Genomic DNA, 18,632 nt, shown 5'->3' with positions numbered 1-18,632 from the left:
TAGAAGCCTTGTCGGGCATGGCAGTGGTAGTTATTTACTAGTCCAACATTGAATATCACTAACCATGGGAGTGGGGCTACCATAATCAAGAAGCCTTGTCGGGCATAGCAGTGGTAGTTATTTACTAGTCCAACATTGAATATCACTAGCCATGGGAGTGGGGCTACCATAATTTAGAAGCCTTGTCGGACATGGCAGTGGTAGTTATTTACTAGTCCAACATTGAATATCACTAGCCATGGGAGTGGGGCTACCATAATCTAGAAGCTTGTCGGGCATGTCAGTGGTAGTTATTTACTAGTCCAACATTGAATATCACTAGCCATGGGAGTGGGGCTACCATGATCTAGAAGCCCTGTCTGACATGGTGATAGTAGTTATTTACTAGTCCAACATTGAATATCACTAGCCATGGGAGTGGGGCTACCATGATCTAGAAGCCCTGTCTGGCATGGTGATAGTAGTTATTTACTAGTCCAACATTGAATATCACTAGCCTTGGGAGTGGGGCTACCATAATCTAGAAGTCCTGCTACAAGTTATTTATTCCTGAGCCGATTGTTTTCTACACTGCACACAAAAATAGTATTTTCTTGTTATTTCCAAAACACTTTCACTTTTCTTCTTAAGTCAAACCAAACTGAAATTATTTACAAAAAACATTTTTGTAGGAAGACAGGACGGACTATAGTTTCTTTAAAATACATTTAAAATATCCGTCTACTACATGACCGTAGTACAAGAGAGTTTGGATTAGGTAGGTCATTAGTTATGCAAATATTGTTCACTTACGTGAACAATCAGTTACCTAGGTGAAAACCATGTATACCCAATCTGGTTGTCTAAAATTTACAAATAACGTTCCCTGTTATTGTTGTCCCATTCACGTGGGTAATTTCATCTACATCATTTATTGTCAGACTGTGTGTGGTATATGTATACGGTTGACCTCACGCGAAACCATAACAAAAAATATGATATAAAGTGTAGCTGACTTCAAAGGAAAATGGAAGCATAAACCTCTTTACGGAATCCTTACCTAGGGCTGTACGTCACAGCACTCTAAACTTGTTGGTAAAAGTGGACAGTGTGTTGGTTGGCGCATAAAACAGTTTGGTCAGCTGACACATACAAGTACTTGCTTATATAAGTTATTGTTGATAAAATATATCAAGAAATATGTATTATGAGACACTGTTATTGTTAAAAGTAGGTTATATTTGTTATGGTCATCTAAAAAAACCCTCGTTCCAGCCAGTGCTCCACAACTGGTGTAACAAAGGCTGTGGTATGTTACTACCCTGTCTGTGGGATTACTAAATCAATGTGCTCTAGTGGTATCATTAAACAAACCTAACTTTAACTTTTTTATTCTGTGTACGAAGATGGTTGTAGGATATGAACTAGGTACCTATTTAGGCTTAAACCTGACGGCTTAGCCATTGTGCCATCATGTCACCAGTGTCATAATCTGAAAATTTCGGCTGTGGAAATCGTTTTAACTGTGATTAATGTCAGCTTATTAATCGCTAATCCATGACCGGTTTTACTTGGCCTACTTGTAGGTGGATTATTTTTTTTCTTTCTTTGTCGTTAAATTATATTATGGAACAAACCACATGTAGTGAAATCTTCAGTCGGGGATTAGGAAGAATTGGAACAGACTGACCCAGTTTTATGATATCAGTGTTTCCTTCACTAATTACTGAGTTCAGTGTTTTGCAAAATGATCGGACATGAACTGACCATCTGAAAGGGGGTGGGGGTGGGGGGCAGAGGTGGCATCTGGGGGCATGTTCCACGTAAAATAAAAAATAAAATAAAAATTATTTGCTTGATATTTTTAAATCAGTTTGGTCGGTTTGGTAAAATGAAACCTTTTACAAAGGGCACGCCAAAACAACCAAATTCCAGAAATCTTCCCTGGTGACCATTTCTGATTTTGATAAAATGGCACCCATTTGTGCATCTATATAAATGATGGATGCATGCAAACTTTTAAGTCCAAATACTAAGTAGTTTTGAAATTATGACTGGTCAAATGCAGGGCCCGTTGACCCATTTTTTGCACTCGCGACTGTCAAGTGATTTCGGATGATTTTTGTCCTGGAGACTCCTAAAATTTAGTTATTTATCATTCGGAAATAATATTTTAAAAATTTTAGGGGACTATTACTCCCTCATTATTTATCACAGATACAAATTGTTATTTGATTTGAAGTATATACCTATAGATGTTTCTTAATGAGAAAGCTTATCTGAATCAAATGTTTTATTAATGTGTAGTTAGGGTCTAAAGTTGAGAAGAAAAAATACATTGTGAAAAATATACCTGCATACCTGGAGAATCTATAATTGTACTCATTTTGTACATATCTTTCATAGTTTCGGACCTGGAGACCCCTAAAGTTTAGTTTTTTATCATTCGGAAATGAAGTTTTTTATAATTTGGGGGACTATTACTCCCTGGTTATTTATCACAGATACATACTGTTATTTGATTTGAAGTATATACACCTATAGATGTTTCTTTATGAGAAAGCTTATATGAATTAAATGAAATATTAATATGTAGTTATGGTCCAAAGTTGAGAAGAAAAAATAAAATGTGAACAATATATCTGCATACCAGGTGGTTTGACCACTTGGGCAATTACCCAGCATCATGTGCTTTTAACATGAGGAACTCATGTGCATATGCTATATATGTACCATGTTTTGACTTTGTGGTTCAACTCCTTGATAGTTAAATGAACTTACATTTATAACCCCCGTACAAGAGCTCGTGAAATTGTCAAGTGATTTCGGAGGCTTTTTGGATGCTAGTAACTTTTTCAATTATAAAGATATCATATTGCTGTTTGCTGTATTAGCTAATTCATACCTGGAGAATCTATAATTGTACTCATTTTGTACATATCTCTCATAGTTTCGGACCTGGAGACCCCTAAAGTTTCCTTTTTTTATCATTCGGAAATGATATTTTAACTATTACTTCTTGATTATTTATCACAGATACAAACTATTATTTGATTTGAAGTATATACCTATAGATGTTTCTTTATGAGAAAGCTTATCTGAATCAAATGAAATATTAATGTGTAGTTAGGTTCCAAAGTTGAGAAGAAAAAATTAATTGTGAAAAATATATCTGCATACTAGGGATAGTTTGACCATGTGGGCAATTACACAGCTCCATAGCTTTTAACATGAGTAACTCATGTGCATTTTCTATATATGTACCAAGTTTTGACTTTGTGACTCAAATCTTTGATAGTTAAATGAACTTACATTTAAAACCCCCGTACAAGAGCTCATGAATGAAGTAAACATTTGCATTAGTGCACAAAAACTGCACTTTTTCATTTTTTTAAATCAAAATATATCCAGAAAGATCTGAAAAATACCAGTAATTATCCCCTAGCGACGAGTCGTTGAGATGATATAGTCTTAATGTATACACATATTTGTTTGTATACATGTATGTAACACACAACACCACCACTCTTCCAATTTCATTTCTCATCTAATTTTCATATTTCACCTATAGGACCTTTTAATATGACTGAGTACCTAATATGAATTTACTATATGCCTATATATGTATACATATATGTACCAAATGTTCATTGATTTTAGTGTGAAATGTTTTAAGGTTAAATCTACAGCCCTAAAAATGATGTCGATAGAGTAGTGACATTGTATGAAAAATGACTCATCCCGAGGGGATATTTACCAATATTTAAAAAAAGGTTCATTTACATGTACCTATAAAGGAGTTGAGCTACAAAGTTTAAATTTGGTACATACAAACCAAATATGTATTAGTTAATCATATTAAAAGCTTATGGTGCTGGATAATTGCCCAAGTGGTCAAACCACCTCTGGTATGCAGATATGTTTTTCACATTTTATATTTTTTTCTCAACGTTGGACCCTAACTACACATTAATATTTCATTTGATTCAGATAAGCTTTCTCATAAAGAAACATCTATAGGTATATACTTCAAATCAAATAACAGTTTGTATCTGTGATAAATAATCAGGGAGTAATAGACCCCAAAATATAACAAATATCATTTCTGAATGATAAAAAACTAAACTTTAGGGGTCTCTAGGTCAGAAACTATGACAGATATGTACACAATGAGTACAATTATAGATTCTCCAGGTATGAATTAGCTAATATAGCAAATTGCAGCTTGATATCTTTATAATGAATTAAGTTATTAGCATTCAAAAGGTGCCCGAAATCACATGACACAGTCGCAAATGTCAAAAATGGGACAACGGGCCCCATATTTGCTCAACCATAATTTCAAAACTAATTAGAATTTGACCCTAAAATTTTGCATGCGTCCATTATTTATATGGTGACCCGGGAACCTCTGGTTGAGTTTGCACTGAATGACCCTTAATATAACAACCATCTGTACATGTATGTAATAGGGCAACTTGTGTAGTACTGCATTTATATACAGGGCACTGTAGAAACACCTGTATAGCAGCCACCTTAATATGCAGGACACCCATTCAGACCAAAAATGCATGTTTGCCTCTCCAATGTTTACCTGCACTAAGGACACATTTAACATGGTATTATATGGAGTTTATTGACAGTTAAAAATTAATTTTTGTTTGGTTTAACGACACCACGAGAGTACATTGATTTATAAATTATCGGCTGTGTCAGACTTTTGATAATTGTGACATAGTACTCTATTCTTAAGTGAAACCCATTACATTTTACCATCAGCAACAAAGGATCTTTTATATGCACTTTTCCATAGACAGGACAGCACATACCACAACCTTTAATATACCAAATCATGGAACACTTGTTTGGATGGTGAAGAAAACCTAATCAGAATTTTCCTCTAAAGAAGTATATTTAAAAAAGAAGTTTGTCTGTTTAATGACACCACTAGAGCACATTGATTTATAAAGCATCAACTATTGGATGTCAAACATTTAGTAATTTTGACATTAGTCCTAGAGAGGAAACCCACTGCATTTTTCTATTAGTAACAAGGGATCTTTTATATGCACCATCCAACAGACAGGATAGCACATACCAAAGCCTTTGGTGGTGCACTCGCTGGAACAAGAAATAACCCAATGGGCCCTCTGAGGGGCATCGATCCTAGACTGACCGCACATCAAGCGAGTGCCTTACCACTGGGCTACGTCCCAACCCTTCCTCTAAAGAAGTATATTTTAAAGTCATCCAGAACCATATTTTAATTCAGTGCATTTAACTTTCGTTTTTAACCAGGTGTTCTGCACCAGTTGAATGAGAGTCGTAGTCAGCTGGAGGATCTGTGGGCGGCGAGGAAACTCAAACTAGATCTGTGTTTACAGCTGCGCATCTTTGAACGTGATGCTCTCGAGGTAAGAACGGGAAAAAACTACTGGGTGTTTCTTACATTTTAGACCATGCAATGTGTGGCAAAATGCTAGTGTGCTTATGTCGTAATGTATACGGTCGACCTGGCAGTATATTGTGCCACATGTTATATCTAACAATCAGGGGTGGGAATTCTCCTCGGATCAGCTGTTTTCCTTGCATTTTAATCGTCCTTTCCTCCAAAATGTGTCAGATGGCACAGATTTAACCTAGGTTTTCAAGAATTTCCAGGACCTCTCTAGATTTCTTCTTTTTTACAGTTCACCAATTCCCACCCCTGAACAATATAAGATAATCCAGAATGTTATTCCAACCCCTACAATAGACCTCTTTCACATTCCCATTACGCATGTGCGCGAAGAGTACCGTCCATTGCCAAATTGGACGGTATCGAAGCTATATGCAAATTGAGGGGCATGATCGACAGTTGTCATGAGCGTCGTGAGTAGCTTCATAGGAGCTGTGAATGTCTAGCGACTAACGTACATATATCGTATAAGATGTTAAAATGGCTGCGAAAAACGGTCTACTAAAGTTTACATTGGAATGGTTTAAGACCAAAAGTAGTGAAACATTAACTTAAACGAAGTCTCTGGAGCTGCCTGTCAAGGGTATTTTAACAACGCAAAATTAAAAAATTAATACAATATTACAATAAAATTAACTTTAATGGAATGTGTTTTTGACTTTTAACAATTAGAATTATAGTTAAATACTCAAGCGGATTTCCAGTGATGTTTAATTCTCCACATGTATCAGTATTTAAAATTAAATAAAATATGTCTCCCTTCCCCCTAAAAAACCCAACAAAACCCCAAACTCACATACACCTTTATCACAGCTCTATTTTCCCCTTATCGTTTCATTAAAAAAAGACAGTTGTACAACTACTAATCAATGTTACATGTCTATCCACAAATTATTTATTTATGTATTTATTTATTTACTTGACCGGCCTCGGTGGCGTCGTGGCAGGCCATCGGTCTACAGGCTGGTAGGTACTGGGTTCGGATCCCAGTCGAGGCATGGGATTTTTAATCGAGATACCGACTCCAAACCCTGAGTGAGTGCTCCGCAAGGCTCAATGGGTAGGTGTAAACCACTTGCACCGACCAGTGATCCATAACTGGTTCAACAAAGGCCATGGTTTGTGCTATCCTGCCTGTGGGAAGCGCAAATAAAAGATCCCTTGCTGCCTGTCGTAAAAAGAGTAGCCTATGTGGCGACAGCGGGTTTCCTCTAAAAACAGTGTCAGAATGACCATATGTTTGATGTCCAATAGCCGATGATAAGATAAAAAATCAATGTGCTCTAGCGGCGTCGTTAAATAAAACAAACTTTACTTTACTTTTATTTATTTACTTATTTATTTATCTTATTTTATTTATTATTTTATTTTATTTTATTTTATTTTCCCTATCATTTATATCAGATACATACAACTTCACTTAAATAATATCTGATATTTACGAAGTTTTAAAACATATGTGAGCCATCACACGCGAAAACCTACAACTTAGTATGATGTCAGAAACCGAGTAAACGCTGCTCAAAGTTTGACATTACATGTAAATATGGAAGTAAAAGTTGACTTGCTGTTTTGCGTTGTTTGTTTTGAAGAATTTAGAAGATGACATCTTCTTCACATGAAGATCAGTTTGAAATAATTAAATTTTCTTTGTGTCTATACACTTTACGGCAATCTGATTGGTCCAGAAGTGCTTACTTTTTTTCGTTCATATCTCGATGAACTCAAAAAAATTAAGCCACACCTACTACCCCCACCCCCCACCCCCCCACCCCACCCCCCGACTCATACTACTTTTGTGCAACAAGCCGGATTATTTTGGCAATCATATTAAAAAAAACCTCTTCGCTAATCATGACATGAGACTCGGTTGTTGGCCAAAGAAATCATGTAGGAAACTTCACTTCTGTAACTTACTTGTAAGCGATGTTCAACAGCTGTTGGCGAAAATTAAACTGTGCCACCGACAGCATAAAGACACGTTCCCTTTATTCACTTTCATAAAATATAAACTAAACACAAATAGGACAATTCCTTCCAATATAACTAAATGATCCGTAAAAATGCACAGCAGCTAGAGGAAATGACGTCATTTACAAAAAATTCAAATAATAGTGAATGAACGTTTGCATTCTTATGCGACATAAGTATCAATGAAGTTTACACAAACAATACTACAGGCGTATTTAAAGCTAAACAAAATAAATTCAGTTATGTATTGTTGAAATATGCATATAAATTTAATTTTAAGATTTGACCGCAATTATATTTTGGTTCATGCAAGTATGAACCGAAAAAATTATGTGCTACGCGGGATCATACAGTGTGCACATCAAAATAATTGCGGTCAATTCTTAAGTAAACATATAGCTGTATGTACAATAGTGTTTGGTTACTATTTTGTATTTTGTACCTGAGAACATTGGTCGAGATCGTTAGTGATACCATCAGCACTTTGATACACATTTACAAGTCCTATATATCGATATGGTATGCAAGTATCACACATTTTTATAACTTAACATGATTATACATGTATAACAAAGTGCAGCAACTTTTCCAAAATGGTAGACCCATGCAACCCAATACGATCCTAATTTGATGTTTGGTCTAACTTATGAATAGTGTATATAACTTCAGGCCCATAGTCAGCATGATTAGCGGCGGGGGTGTGTGTGTGTGTGTGTGTGTGTGTAGAAATTTCATGTAAACGGAACTCATTGAACGCGAATGCCAACGGCACGGAGCCATAGATGGGGGAGGGGGGGGGGGGAGAGGAGGTTTCCCCAAATATATATATATAGAACCCCTTGCCAAACAATAAGATGACACCGGTACACTCCAGAATAATACACAATCTTTTGTTCGAAATATACGTTAAGAAGTTGCATTAAGTTGTGTTATGCATGTAAAATGGCCTGGTCACAGAACCATGACAAGAAACTGTTTGTTTTCAGTCGTACCAATGTATTTATAATAAATGATACATGGCATACTTCTCACATCCCACAAACAGGATAGCATACACGACGTCCTTTGATGGATCATTGGTTGGGACAGGAAATAATTAAATGGGCCCACTGAGGAGGATCAAACTTTCAGCAAATGGAACCTCAGACAGACGTTCTTGTTACGTTATCCCAGTCATTTGAGGACAAGGGCTATTATATGTAAAATCTGAATTTGTTTTTCATTTGAGCGGAACACTCAATCCTGCGTGAGGGGATCGTCCGATACCCCCGATCCCCTCGGGTTACGGGCCTGACATGGTACTTGATAAGTTTGCTTCAAACATTCAAACGATGTACCTTATGACTGCGCATAATAAACCCTCATGAATTTATAATAAAGAGACCATCCTGTAACTTACATCTTGCTTCGAATTTAAATAGCTGTATATGCAATACAGTTACAGATTGTGCCTCCTCCCCTCCCCCAACTCTAGATATTGTTCCTATGGGCCTGATTCTAATGTTTTATATACCATAGCTTAACTTTCATCTGTATCATTTAATTTTATTCCAAATACCGAACAAAATTTTAAATAACTTGATGAAAAGAAATCCCGACAAGAATCCTGAATGTATTTATCTGTATAATGCTTTATAAATATTTAAATTATGTTAAATACAATAAATATCTGCATACATACACGCGTGCACACATTAATATTATTTCAGCCCATATCAGATATTTATTGCGTACTAATCCGAACTGATGGTTTGTCGGGCATTAACAACAAAATATTTTTTATTTCGTGATAAGCAATAATTCACAAATATCTCCAATAAGTCTTGTTGGATGTCGACAGAATTTTCGGGTTCCCTACTGATAGAATAATTAATCATGGAGATATTCACATTTCTATTGCGTGGCCTCCCATTGTCTATGCCCCCCAACTTGTCCACAGGTCTATTTTTGCGAGATCTCGCATGAGTTTGCGGTTTTGCGTCCTCGAGTTACCCCGCAACAGGCACATGTGCAGTGGAATGTGAAAGAGGTCTATTGAGGAAATGCCCACAGCAGAAAAACATACCATTGCTAAAGACCCTGAATATAATCCAAGGTAAAAAAAAGTGTTGTGAAGAATTAAAAACTCCACGACAATCTCCATGGCATTGTTGATTGCCATGGGCAATTGCAGGGGTTGTATTCTAAGTTTAAAACTAACCCGAAGCCTAATGTTTGAACTGAACAAATGATTGAAACCTAACATTTCTGCAGCATTAAAATTACATTACAGCGGGAATATTTTATGATAGGAATGTATCATTGCTTAAGCAACGTTCTCATTATGTGATTAATCACACTGACTTGTCGCATGCGATCGAATCGTACTGTAAGAACACCTAACTCGGATCGACTTTAGTTGTATACGATAAGTCGTGTCGGAATTGTACCGATTAGAACATGTCCTATTTCTCATGACAAATCGTAAGCTCTTAGCCAGTCAAATCACATTAAAGTTCAACCGTTCATTTTTGTCACCTCTGGGTTTTTTGGTTTGCTTATAAATATGTCAAAATATCCAGATTTCATGGGTTCATAAAACCTGTTATTGTCCAGATGTGGTCAATAACTGTTAATACCATCATTAAATTGTCTACATTCATATTTTCTTTATTTCAGTGGATATTTGCATGTACTTACATTTCCCACAAAATATTTTTAAACTGACGAGCTTTGTTTGACGTCATGTAACGTCTTCTCACATACACGATTCGAGTCGCTACAAATTGTGTAATGAGAATGCCGCTTTACACATATATGTGTCTTTGTAAGACAAACTATCGAAGTTTTCATTGGGCTCTGTCTTGTTCAGGATTAGATTTTTAGATTTTTCTAGCCATTGTTGGCAGTGACAGTTCTACAGATGAGGTGAGGTGGATGTGTTGTCCTGGAAACAGGCGTTCCTCCTTATCGCAAACTTTTATTTTGACTCTGTGTTGTGTGATGATATGACTTTGGAAACAGAATTAGAGTGTAATTAAAGATGGTAAAGAATCGTTCATTTTGTTTATTCTGTGTTTGTAGGTGCGTCCTAGCTAGACAAGTTACAGTAATTAAAATAATGAATGAAGAATCATCAATTTTATTTATTCTGTGTTTGTAGCATTCCTCCCAACTAGAGGGGTTACAGTAATAAAACATAGTGAACGATCCTCCATTTTATTTGTTCTGTGTTAGGTTTCCTCCCAGCTGGAGCTCTGTAAGAGAAGTTACAGTAATTAAAAGTAGTGAACAATCGTCCATTTTGTTTTTTCTGTATTAAGTTTCCTCCCAGCTGGAGCTGTGGGTGGAGGAATTACTTTAATAATAGTGAATGCTCCTTGATTTGGTTACTTCTGTGTTAGGTTTCCTCCTAGATGGAGCTCTGTAAGAGGAGTTACAGTAATTAAACATAGTGAACGATCTTCCATTTTATTTCTATTAGGTATGTTAGGTTTCCTCCCAGCTGGAGTTGTGGGCGGAAAATTACTCTAAGGTCTCACTACACAGATGTCATCTGCCATTAAAACCCATGTTAAATTGCCCAACTTCAAACGAAGATTGCCAATAGATCTTGTTGGCACTAACAACATACACCAACATAAGCATTTATTTTCACTCCAAAATTGGGAACATTTCCGTCTCAGTTTTTTGCTGTATGACCACATCTGGCTGTAGTACCGGTCCGAACAGGTGGTTCATTAACCGATTCACTCCGGCTGTCTCTTGCGCTATACACTCAGGTCCCAAAAGCTCGATGCACAATATTACAAAATAACATAGGCAAAATACAGCCAGAAGGCTTACCATTAAACACCATTAAACATACATATTGTTTTAATTCTTCACCATTTCCTAGAAGTGAATATGTGAACCATAACATGTGTCACAATTAGGAACTATAGTGGACCGTGATAAATGAACTCTCACCCAGAAGTGATCTGTGTAATGAGACCTAAAATAGTGAATGTTCCTTCATTTTGTTTCTTCTGTGTTGGGTTTCCTCCCAGCTGGAGCTCTGTAAGAGGAGCTACTGTAAAATAGTGAACGATCCTCCATTTTGTTTGTTCTGTGTCAGGTTTCCTCCCAGCTGGAGCTGTGGGCGGAGGAGCTGCAGCACATGGAGATGGTGACGGATGGGGCGAAGGCGGAGCAGTTGTTACAGATGCACAACGACAGTGTGCTGCACATGCAGAACTGCACGTTCGAGGTGCTGCAGCGTGGACAGGAACTCTGCCAGGTATGTACAGTGAAACCTCTCAAACCGGACCCTTTGTAAACCAGAATTCCCTCAAAACCGGACATTTTTCATGGTCCTTTTTTAAATATCTGTACATGAGAGAACCTCTCTAAATGGGATGCCTCTTAAAACCAGACGTTTTACTTGGTGCCGAGGGTGTACAATTTAGAGGAGTTTCACTATACGAATAATGACTTTTATTATCAGTTATTTTTCCGTATGATTTATGTATGATATAATAGAATGTAAGTAAAGTGTTGTAAATTTTGTGGGCCGAATTTATAAGCCTGGTTTTGTATTACGTGCCTATAATTACATACATTTACAATGTTCAAACACCCATGTTTGAAGGGTCAAATTTATATTTTAGTTTGGCACAGCAAGTGTTGCCTTCAGTTTTATAACAGACGTATAGGCAGCAAGGCAAGTTGGAGGGGCACCAATTCAACATTTCCTTCAAAAGATGTGCACAAAAGCAACTTACTTTTTCTATCAAGGTTTCTTGGACAAAAATTATTTCACCCTAATGACTTGGAGCTCTACTCCATGCAGTTTATTGGATTCAGATGCCATTTGTTGTATTAATCATGATAATTTTACTACTTCTTACATATACGGGGTGGGATGCAGCCCAGTGGAAAAGCGCTTGCTCGATGTGCGGTCGGTCTGGGATCGATCCCCGTCGGTGGGCCCATTAGGCTATTTGTCGTTCCAGCCAGTACACCACGACTGGCATATCAAAGGCCATGGTATGTACTACCCTGTCTGTGGAATGGTGCATGTAAAAGATCCCTTGTTACTAATGAAAACGAGTAGCCCATGAAGTGGCGACAGTGGGTTTCCTCTCTCAATATCTGTGTGGTCCTAACCATATGTCTGACGCCATATAACTGTAACTGAAATGTGTTGAGTGCGTCGTTAAATAAAACATTTCCTTCCTTCTTACATATACATGGAATGTATGGGAAGAGCTCAGTGGCAAATTAGGTAGAGCACCATAGCATTTTTCTTGCTATCAACGATGTCCGATGTTTCATTCACAACGGCAGGGTATGGAGGGCACTCGCCATAGTTGCCATAGTGAAATTCAAACCCTGATGTTTATGAAACAAAACCCAGGCTTCGTAAAGTCAGCTGTATGTCAGGTATGGGAAAAGGTCGGAGCCAAAAGAGAGGATAACTGTGAGACAGCAGCGTACGGCAACTGAGTGGGGCAGGGATGGGAGATAAACCTCAAGACTACGCTTCACTTGGTGCAAGCATAATGGAAGAAAAATTAACCAGGGTGGTTGGTAGTAGCCCAAACCTTACCCCGTCCTATAATGGCATTTTGAGATGTCCTAGGATGTGCATGAATTGCAGGAATGGTCCTGGCGGCCCCCAAAACTGGGTAAACCGTGGCGAATTCTCATTCCTGTGTATGTGTGTTTTGTGTTTCCCAGTTGACGGAGAGTTCCGGTGTGAAGTTGATGTCAGATTCCCAGTACGACGCCCAGACGAGGATCCAGGTTTTGTTAGAGTATCTCCATGAGCGACAGATCGACCTTGAGAACTTCGCTGAGCAGAAACGCATCCGACTGGAACAGTGTGTACAGCTACGTAACTTTGAGATAGAGGCTAGACAGGTAAGCATTGGGTGATATTAGACATCAGATTTTCTCAAATTAATGAAATAAGTGCAGTCAGGCGAATCATGTGTAACAATGACCTATATGCAAAGGTAACAAGAGTTGTATTTTAAAAAGAGAGGGAGAAGGATGGTGGAGGGAGGGGGGGGGGGAGAGAGGGGATGAGAGAATGAATGAGAGGGAGGGAGACAGGAAGAAACCAGAAGAGAGAGACAGAAACAGAATTAGAGAGACAGAAACAGTCAGAGACAGAGAGGGAGACTGACAGAGAGAGACACAAACAGATGGACAGAGAGACAGATAAAGAGGGAGACAGACACACACGGAGAGAGAAAGAAAGAAACGGACAGAGAAAGACTGAGAGACTATGAATATATCTATGACTGCAAAAATATTAATAGGAAATATGATCATTGTAAATTAACATTGTGGTTTTGGTTATTTAACCTTTAACTCTTTAGTAGGACCCATCTGGGATTGGAATGTCTTGGAACCCCTCACCACTAGAAAAAACCTTTTAATTGTTTGAGAATATTAATTTAAGGTTATAATTGTATATATTTCCCAATGATGTACTTGTAGTAGTTGTTTTTCATTGATTCGGTATATATTGGTTACATTCTAGCAATGTGTGTTAATCAATTAAAAACATTAGTTATCGATTGTCGTGCAGAATGACATTTCAGATGATAAAATGTATGTGAAATCTGATCTGGTTTGTGTTCATGTATAAACAAGCAGACATTGAATAGGTGTTGAAGGTGACATAATGATCTTGTAACCAATTACTTGATCAAAAGTTGTTTGTTTGGTGCAGACCTGTGATCAATGACGAACCTCCAGCTGATTCTCAATATTAACATGCAGTAAAAAAAAAACCCCAAAATAATGCAAGCATTATTCAGGATACAAATTTACCAGGATACTGTGTGCATAGCCTAAATTGTAGGTCGGATGTGTAAGATTATGACTCAGTGAGATGGTATCTTAGAAGAATTCAGTGCCTGATTTTGTCTTAAAGGGAGCAGAACATAGCCCAGTGTTAAAGTGATCACTTGGTGTCTGATAGAGGTGGGACGTAGCCCAGTGTTAAAGTGATCACTTGGTGTCTGATAGAGGTGGGACGTAGCCCAGTGTTAAAGTGATCACTTGGTGTCTGATCGAGGTGGGACGTAGCCCAGTGTTAAAGTGATCACTTTGTGTCTGATAGAGGTGGGACGTAGCCCAGTGTTAAAGTGATCACTTGGTGTCTGATAGAGGTGGGACGTAGCCCAGTGTTAAAGTGATCACTTGGTGTCTGATAGAGGTGGGACGTAGCCCAGTGTTAAAGTGATCACTTTGTGTCTGATAGAGGTGGGACGTAGCCCAGTGTTAAAGTGATCACTTGGTGTCTGATAGAGGTGGGACGTAGCCCAGTGTTAAAGTGATCACTTGGTGTCTGATAGAGGTGCGACGTAGCCCAGTGTTAAAGTGATCACTTGGTGTCTGATAGAGGTGCGACGTAGCCCAGTGTTAAAGTGATCACTTGGTGTCTGATAGAGGTGGGACGTAGCCCAGTGGTAAAGTGATCACTTGGTGTCTGATAGAGGTGGGACGTAGCCCAGTGTTAAAGTGATCACTTGGTGTCTGATAGAGGTGGGACGTAGCCCAGTGTTAAAGTGATCACTTGGTGTCTGATCGAGGTGGGACGTAGCCCAGTGTTAAAGTGATCACTTGGTGTCTGATAGAGGTGGGACGTAGCCCAGTGTTAAAGTGATCACTTGGCGTCTGATAGAGGTGGGACGTAGCCCAGTGTTAAAGTGATCACTTGGCGTCTGATAGAGGTGGGACGTAGCCCAGTGTTAAAGTGATCACTTGGCGTCTGATAGAGGTGGGACGTAGCCCAGTGTTAAAGTGATCACTTGGCGTCTGATAGAGGTGGGACGTAGCCCAGTGGGAAAGTGATCACTTGGCGTCTGATAGAGGTGGGACATAGCCAAGTGACGTAGCCCAGTGGTAAAGTGATCACTTGGCGTCTGATAGAGGTGGGACGTAGCCCAGTGGTAAAGTGATCACTTGGCGTCTGATAGAGGTGGGACGTAGCCCAGTGGTAAAGTGATCACTTGGTGTCTGATAGAGGTGGGACGTAGCCCAGTGTTAAAGTGATCACTTGGCGTCTGATTGAGGTGGGACGTAGCCCAGTGTTAAAGTGATCACTTGGCGTCTGATAGAGGTGGGACGTAGCCCAGTGTTAAAGTGATCACTTGGCGTCTGATAGCGGTGGGACGTAGCCCAATGTTAAAGTGATCACTATTGATCACTATGTGTCTGATAGAGGTGGGACGTAGCCCAGTGGTAAAGTGATCACTTGGCGTCTGATAGAGGTGGGACGTAGCCCAGTGTTAAAGTGATCACTTGGCGTCTGATAGAGGTGGGACGTAGCCCAGTGGTAAAGTGATCACTTGGCGTCTGATAGAGGTGGGACGTAGCCCAGTGGTAAAGTGATCACTTGGCGTCTGATAGAGGTGGGACGTAGCCCAGTGGGAAAGTGATCACTTGGCGTCTGATAGAGGTGGGACGTAGCCTAGTGCCTAGTGGGAAAGTGATCACTTGGCGTCTGATAGAGGTGGGACGTAGTCCAGTGTCAAAGTGATCACTTGGCGTCTGATAGAGGTGGGACGTAGCCTCTGATAGAGGTGCGACATAGCCCAGTGTTAAAGTGATCACTTGGTGTCTGATAGAGGTGGGACGTAGCCCAGTGTTAAAGTGATCACTTGGTGTCTGATAGAGGTGCGACGTAGCCCAGTGTTAAAGTGATCACTTGGTGTCTGATAGAGGTGGGACGTAGCCCAGTGGTAAAGTGATCACTTGGTGTCTGATAGAGGTGGGACGTAGCCCAGTGTTAAAGTGATCACTTGGTGTCTGATAGAGGTGGGACGTAGCCCAGTGTTAAAGTGATCACTTGGTGTCTGATCGAGGTGGGACGTAGCCCAGTGTTAAAGTGATCACTTGGTGTCTGATAGAGGTGGGACGTAGCCCAGTGTTAAAGTGATCACTTGGCGTCTGATAGAGGTGGGACGTAGCCCAGTGTTAAAGTGATCACTTGGCGTCTGATAGAGGTGGGACGTAGCCCAGTGTTAAAGTGATCACTTGGCGTCTGATAGAGGTGGGACGTAGCCCAGTGTTAAAGTGATCACTTGGCGTCTGATAGAGGTGGGACGTAGCCCAGTGTTAAAGTGATCACTTGGCGTCTGATAGAGGTGGGACGTAGCCCAGTGGGAAAGTGATCACTTGGCGTCTGATAGAGGTGGGACATAGCCAAGTGACGTAGCCCAGTGGTAAAGTGATCACTTGGCGTCTGATAGAGGTGGGACGTAGCCCAGTGGTAAAGTGATCACTTGGCGTCTGATAGAGGTGGGACGTAGCCCAGTGGTAAAGTGATCACTTGGTGTCTGATAGAGGTGGGACGTAGCCCAGTGTTAAAGTGATCACTTGGCGTCTGATTGAGGTGGGACGTAGCCCAGTGTTAAAGTGATCACTTGGCGTCTGATAGAGGTGGGACGTAGCCCAGTGTTAAAGTGATCACTTGGCGTCTGATAGCGGTGGGACGTAGCCCAATGTTAAAGTGATCACTATTGATCACTATGTGTCTGATAGAGGTGGGACGTAGCCCAGTGGTAAAGTGATCACTTGGCGTCTGATAGAGGTGGGACGTAGCCCAGTGTTAAAGTGATCACTTGGCGTCTGATAGAGGTGGGACGTAGCCCAGTGGTAAAGTGATCACTTGGCGTCTGATAGAGGTGGGACGTAGCCCAGTGGTAAAGTGATCACTTGGCGTCTGATAGAGGTGGGACGTAGCCCAGTGGGAAAGTGATCACTTGGCGTCTGATAGAGGTGGGACGTAGCCTAGTGGGAAAGTGATCACTTGGCGTCTGATAGAGGTGGGACGTAGTCCAGTGTCAAAGTGATCACTTGGCGTCTGATAGAGGTGGGACGTAGCCTCTGATAGAGGTGCGACATAGCCCAGTGTTAAAGTGATCACTTGGTGTCTGATAGAGGTGGGACGTAGCCCAGTGTTAAAGTGATCACTTGGTGTCTGATAGAGGTGGGACGTAGCCCAGTGTTAAAGTGATCACTTGGCGTCTGATAGAGGTGGGACGTAGCCCAGTGGTAAAGTGATCACTTGGCGTCTGATAGAGGTGGGACGTAGCCCAGTGGGAAAGTGATCACTTGGCGTCTGATAGAGGTGGGACGTAGCCCAGTGGGAAAGTGATCACTTGGCGTCTGATAGAGGTGGGACGTAGCCCAGTGTCAAAGTGATCACTTGGCGTCTGATAGAGGTGGGACGTAGCCTCTGATAGAGGTGCGACATAGCCCAGTGTTAAAGTGATCACTTGGTGTCTGATAGAGGTGGGACGTAGCCCAGTGTTAAAGTGATCACTTGGCGTCTGATAGAGGTGGGACGTAGCCCAGTGTTAAAGTGATCACTTGGCGTCTGATAGAGGTGGGACGTAGCCCAGTGTTAAAGTGATCACTTGGCGTCTGATAGAGGTGGGACGTAGCCCAGTGTTAAAGTGATCACTTGGCGTCTGATAGAGGTGGGACGTAGCCCAGTGGTAAAGTGATCACTTGGCGTCTGATAGAGGTGGGACGTAGCCCAGTGGTAAAGTGATCACTTGGCGTCTGATAGAGGTGGGACGTAGCCCAGTGTTAAAGTGATCACTTGGCGTCTGATAGAGGTGGGACGTAGCCCAGTGTTAAAGTGATCACTTGGCGTCTGATAGAGGTGGGACGTAGCCCAATGTTAAAGTGATCACTATGTGTCTGATAGAGGTGGGATGTAGCCCAGTGTTAAAGTGATCACTTGGTGTCTGATAGAGGTGGGACGTATTTAAAGTGATCACTTGGTGTCTGATAGAGGTGGGACGTAGCCCAGTGTTAAAGTGATCACTTGGTGTCTGATAGAGGTGGGACGTAGCCCAGTGGTAAAGTGATCACTTGGTGTCTGATAGAGGTGGGACGTAGCCCAGTGGTAAAGTGATCACTTGGCGTCTGATAGAGGTGGGACGTAGCCCAGTGTTAAAGTGATCACTTGGCGTCTGATAGAGGTGGGACATAGCCAAGTGACGTAGCCCAGTGGTAAAGTGATCACTTGGCGTCTGATAGAGGTGGGACGTAGCCCAGTGGTAAAGTGATCACTTGGCGTCTGATAGAGGTGGGACGTAGCCCAGTGTCAAAGTGATCACTTGGCGTCTGATAGAGGTGGGACGTAGCCCAGTGTCAAAGTGATCACTTGGCGTCTGATAGAGGTGGGACGTAGCCCAGTGTCAAAGTGATCACTTGGCGTCTGATAGAGGTG

General features: G+C 40.5%; 1 protein-coding gene across 1 annotated transcript in view; it reads left to right on the top strand.

Moving 5' to 3' along the window:
* LOC121387390 (kalirin-like) overlaps window positions 1-18,632 on the top strand; it is a 270,398-nt gene that overhangs the window by 42,767 nt on the left and 208,999 nt on the right. The window contains exons 17-19 of the mRNA XM_041518493.1: window positions 5,278-5,393; window positions 11,505-11,666; window positions 13,109-13,291. Coding sequence (XP_041374427.1) covers window positions 5,278-5,393; window positions 11,505-11,666; window positions 13,109-13,291 — 461 coding nt within the window. The remainder of the gene's footprint in view (window positions 1-5,277; window positions 5,394-11,504; window positions 11,667-13,108; window positions 13,292-18,632) is intronic.

The sequence above is a fragment of the Gigantopelta aegis genome, chromosome 13 (genome assembly GCF_016097555.1).
Source record: "Gigantopelta aegis isolate Gae_Host chromosome 13, Gae_host_genome, whole genome shotgun sequence".
In the NCBI taxonomy this organism is placed as follows: domain Eukaryota; kingdom Metazoa; phylum Mollusca; class Gastropoda; order Neomphalida; family Peltospiridae; genus Gigantopelta; species Gigantopelta aegis.
Note: the sequence above shows the minus strand (reverse complement) of the source record. Positions and strands in the feature narration are given on the sequence as shown.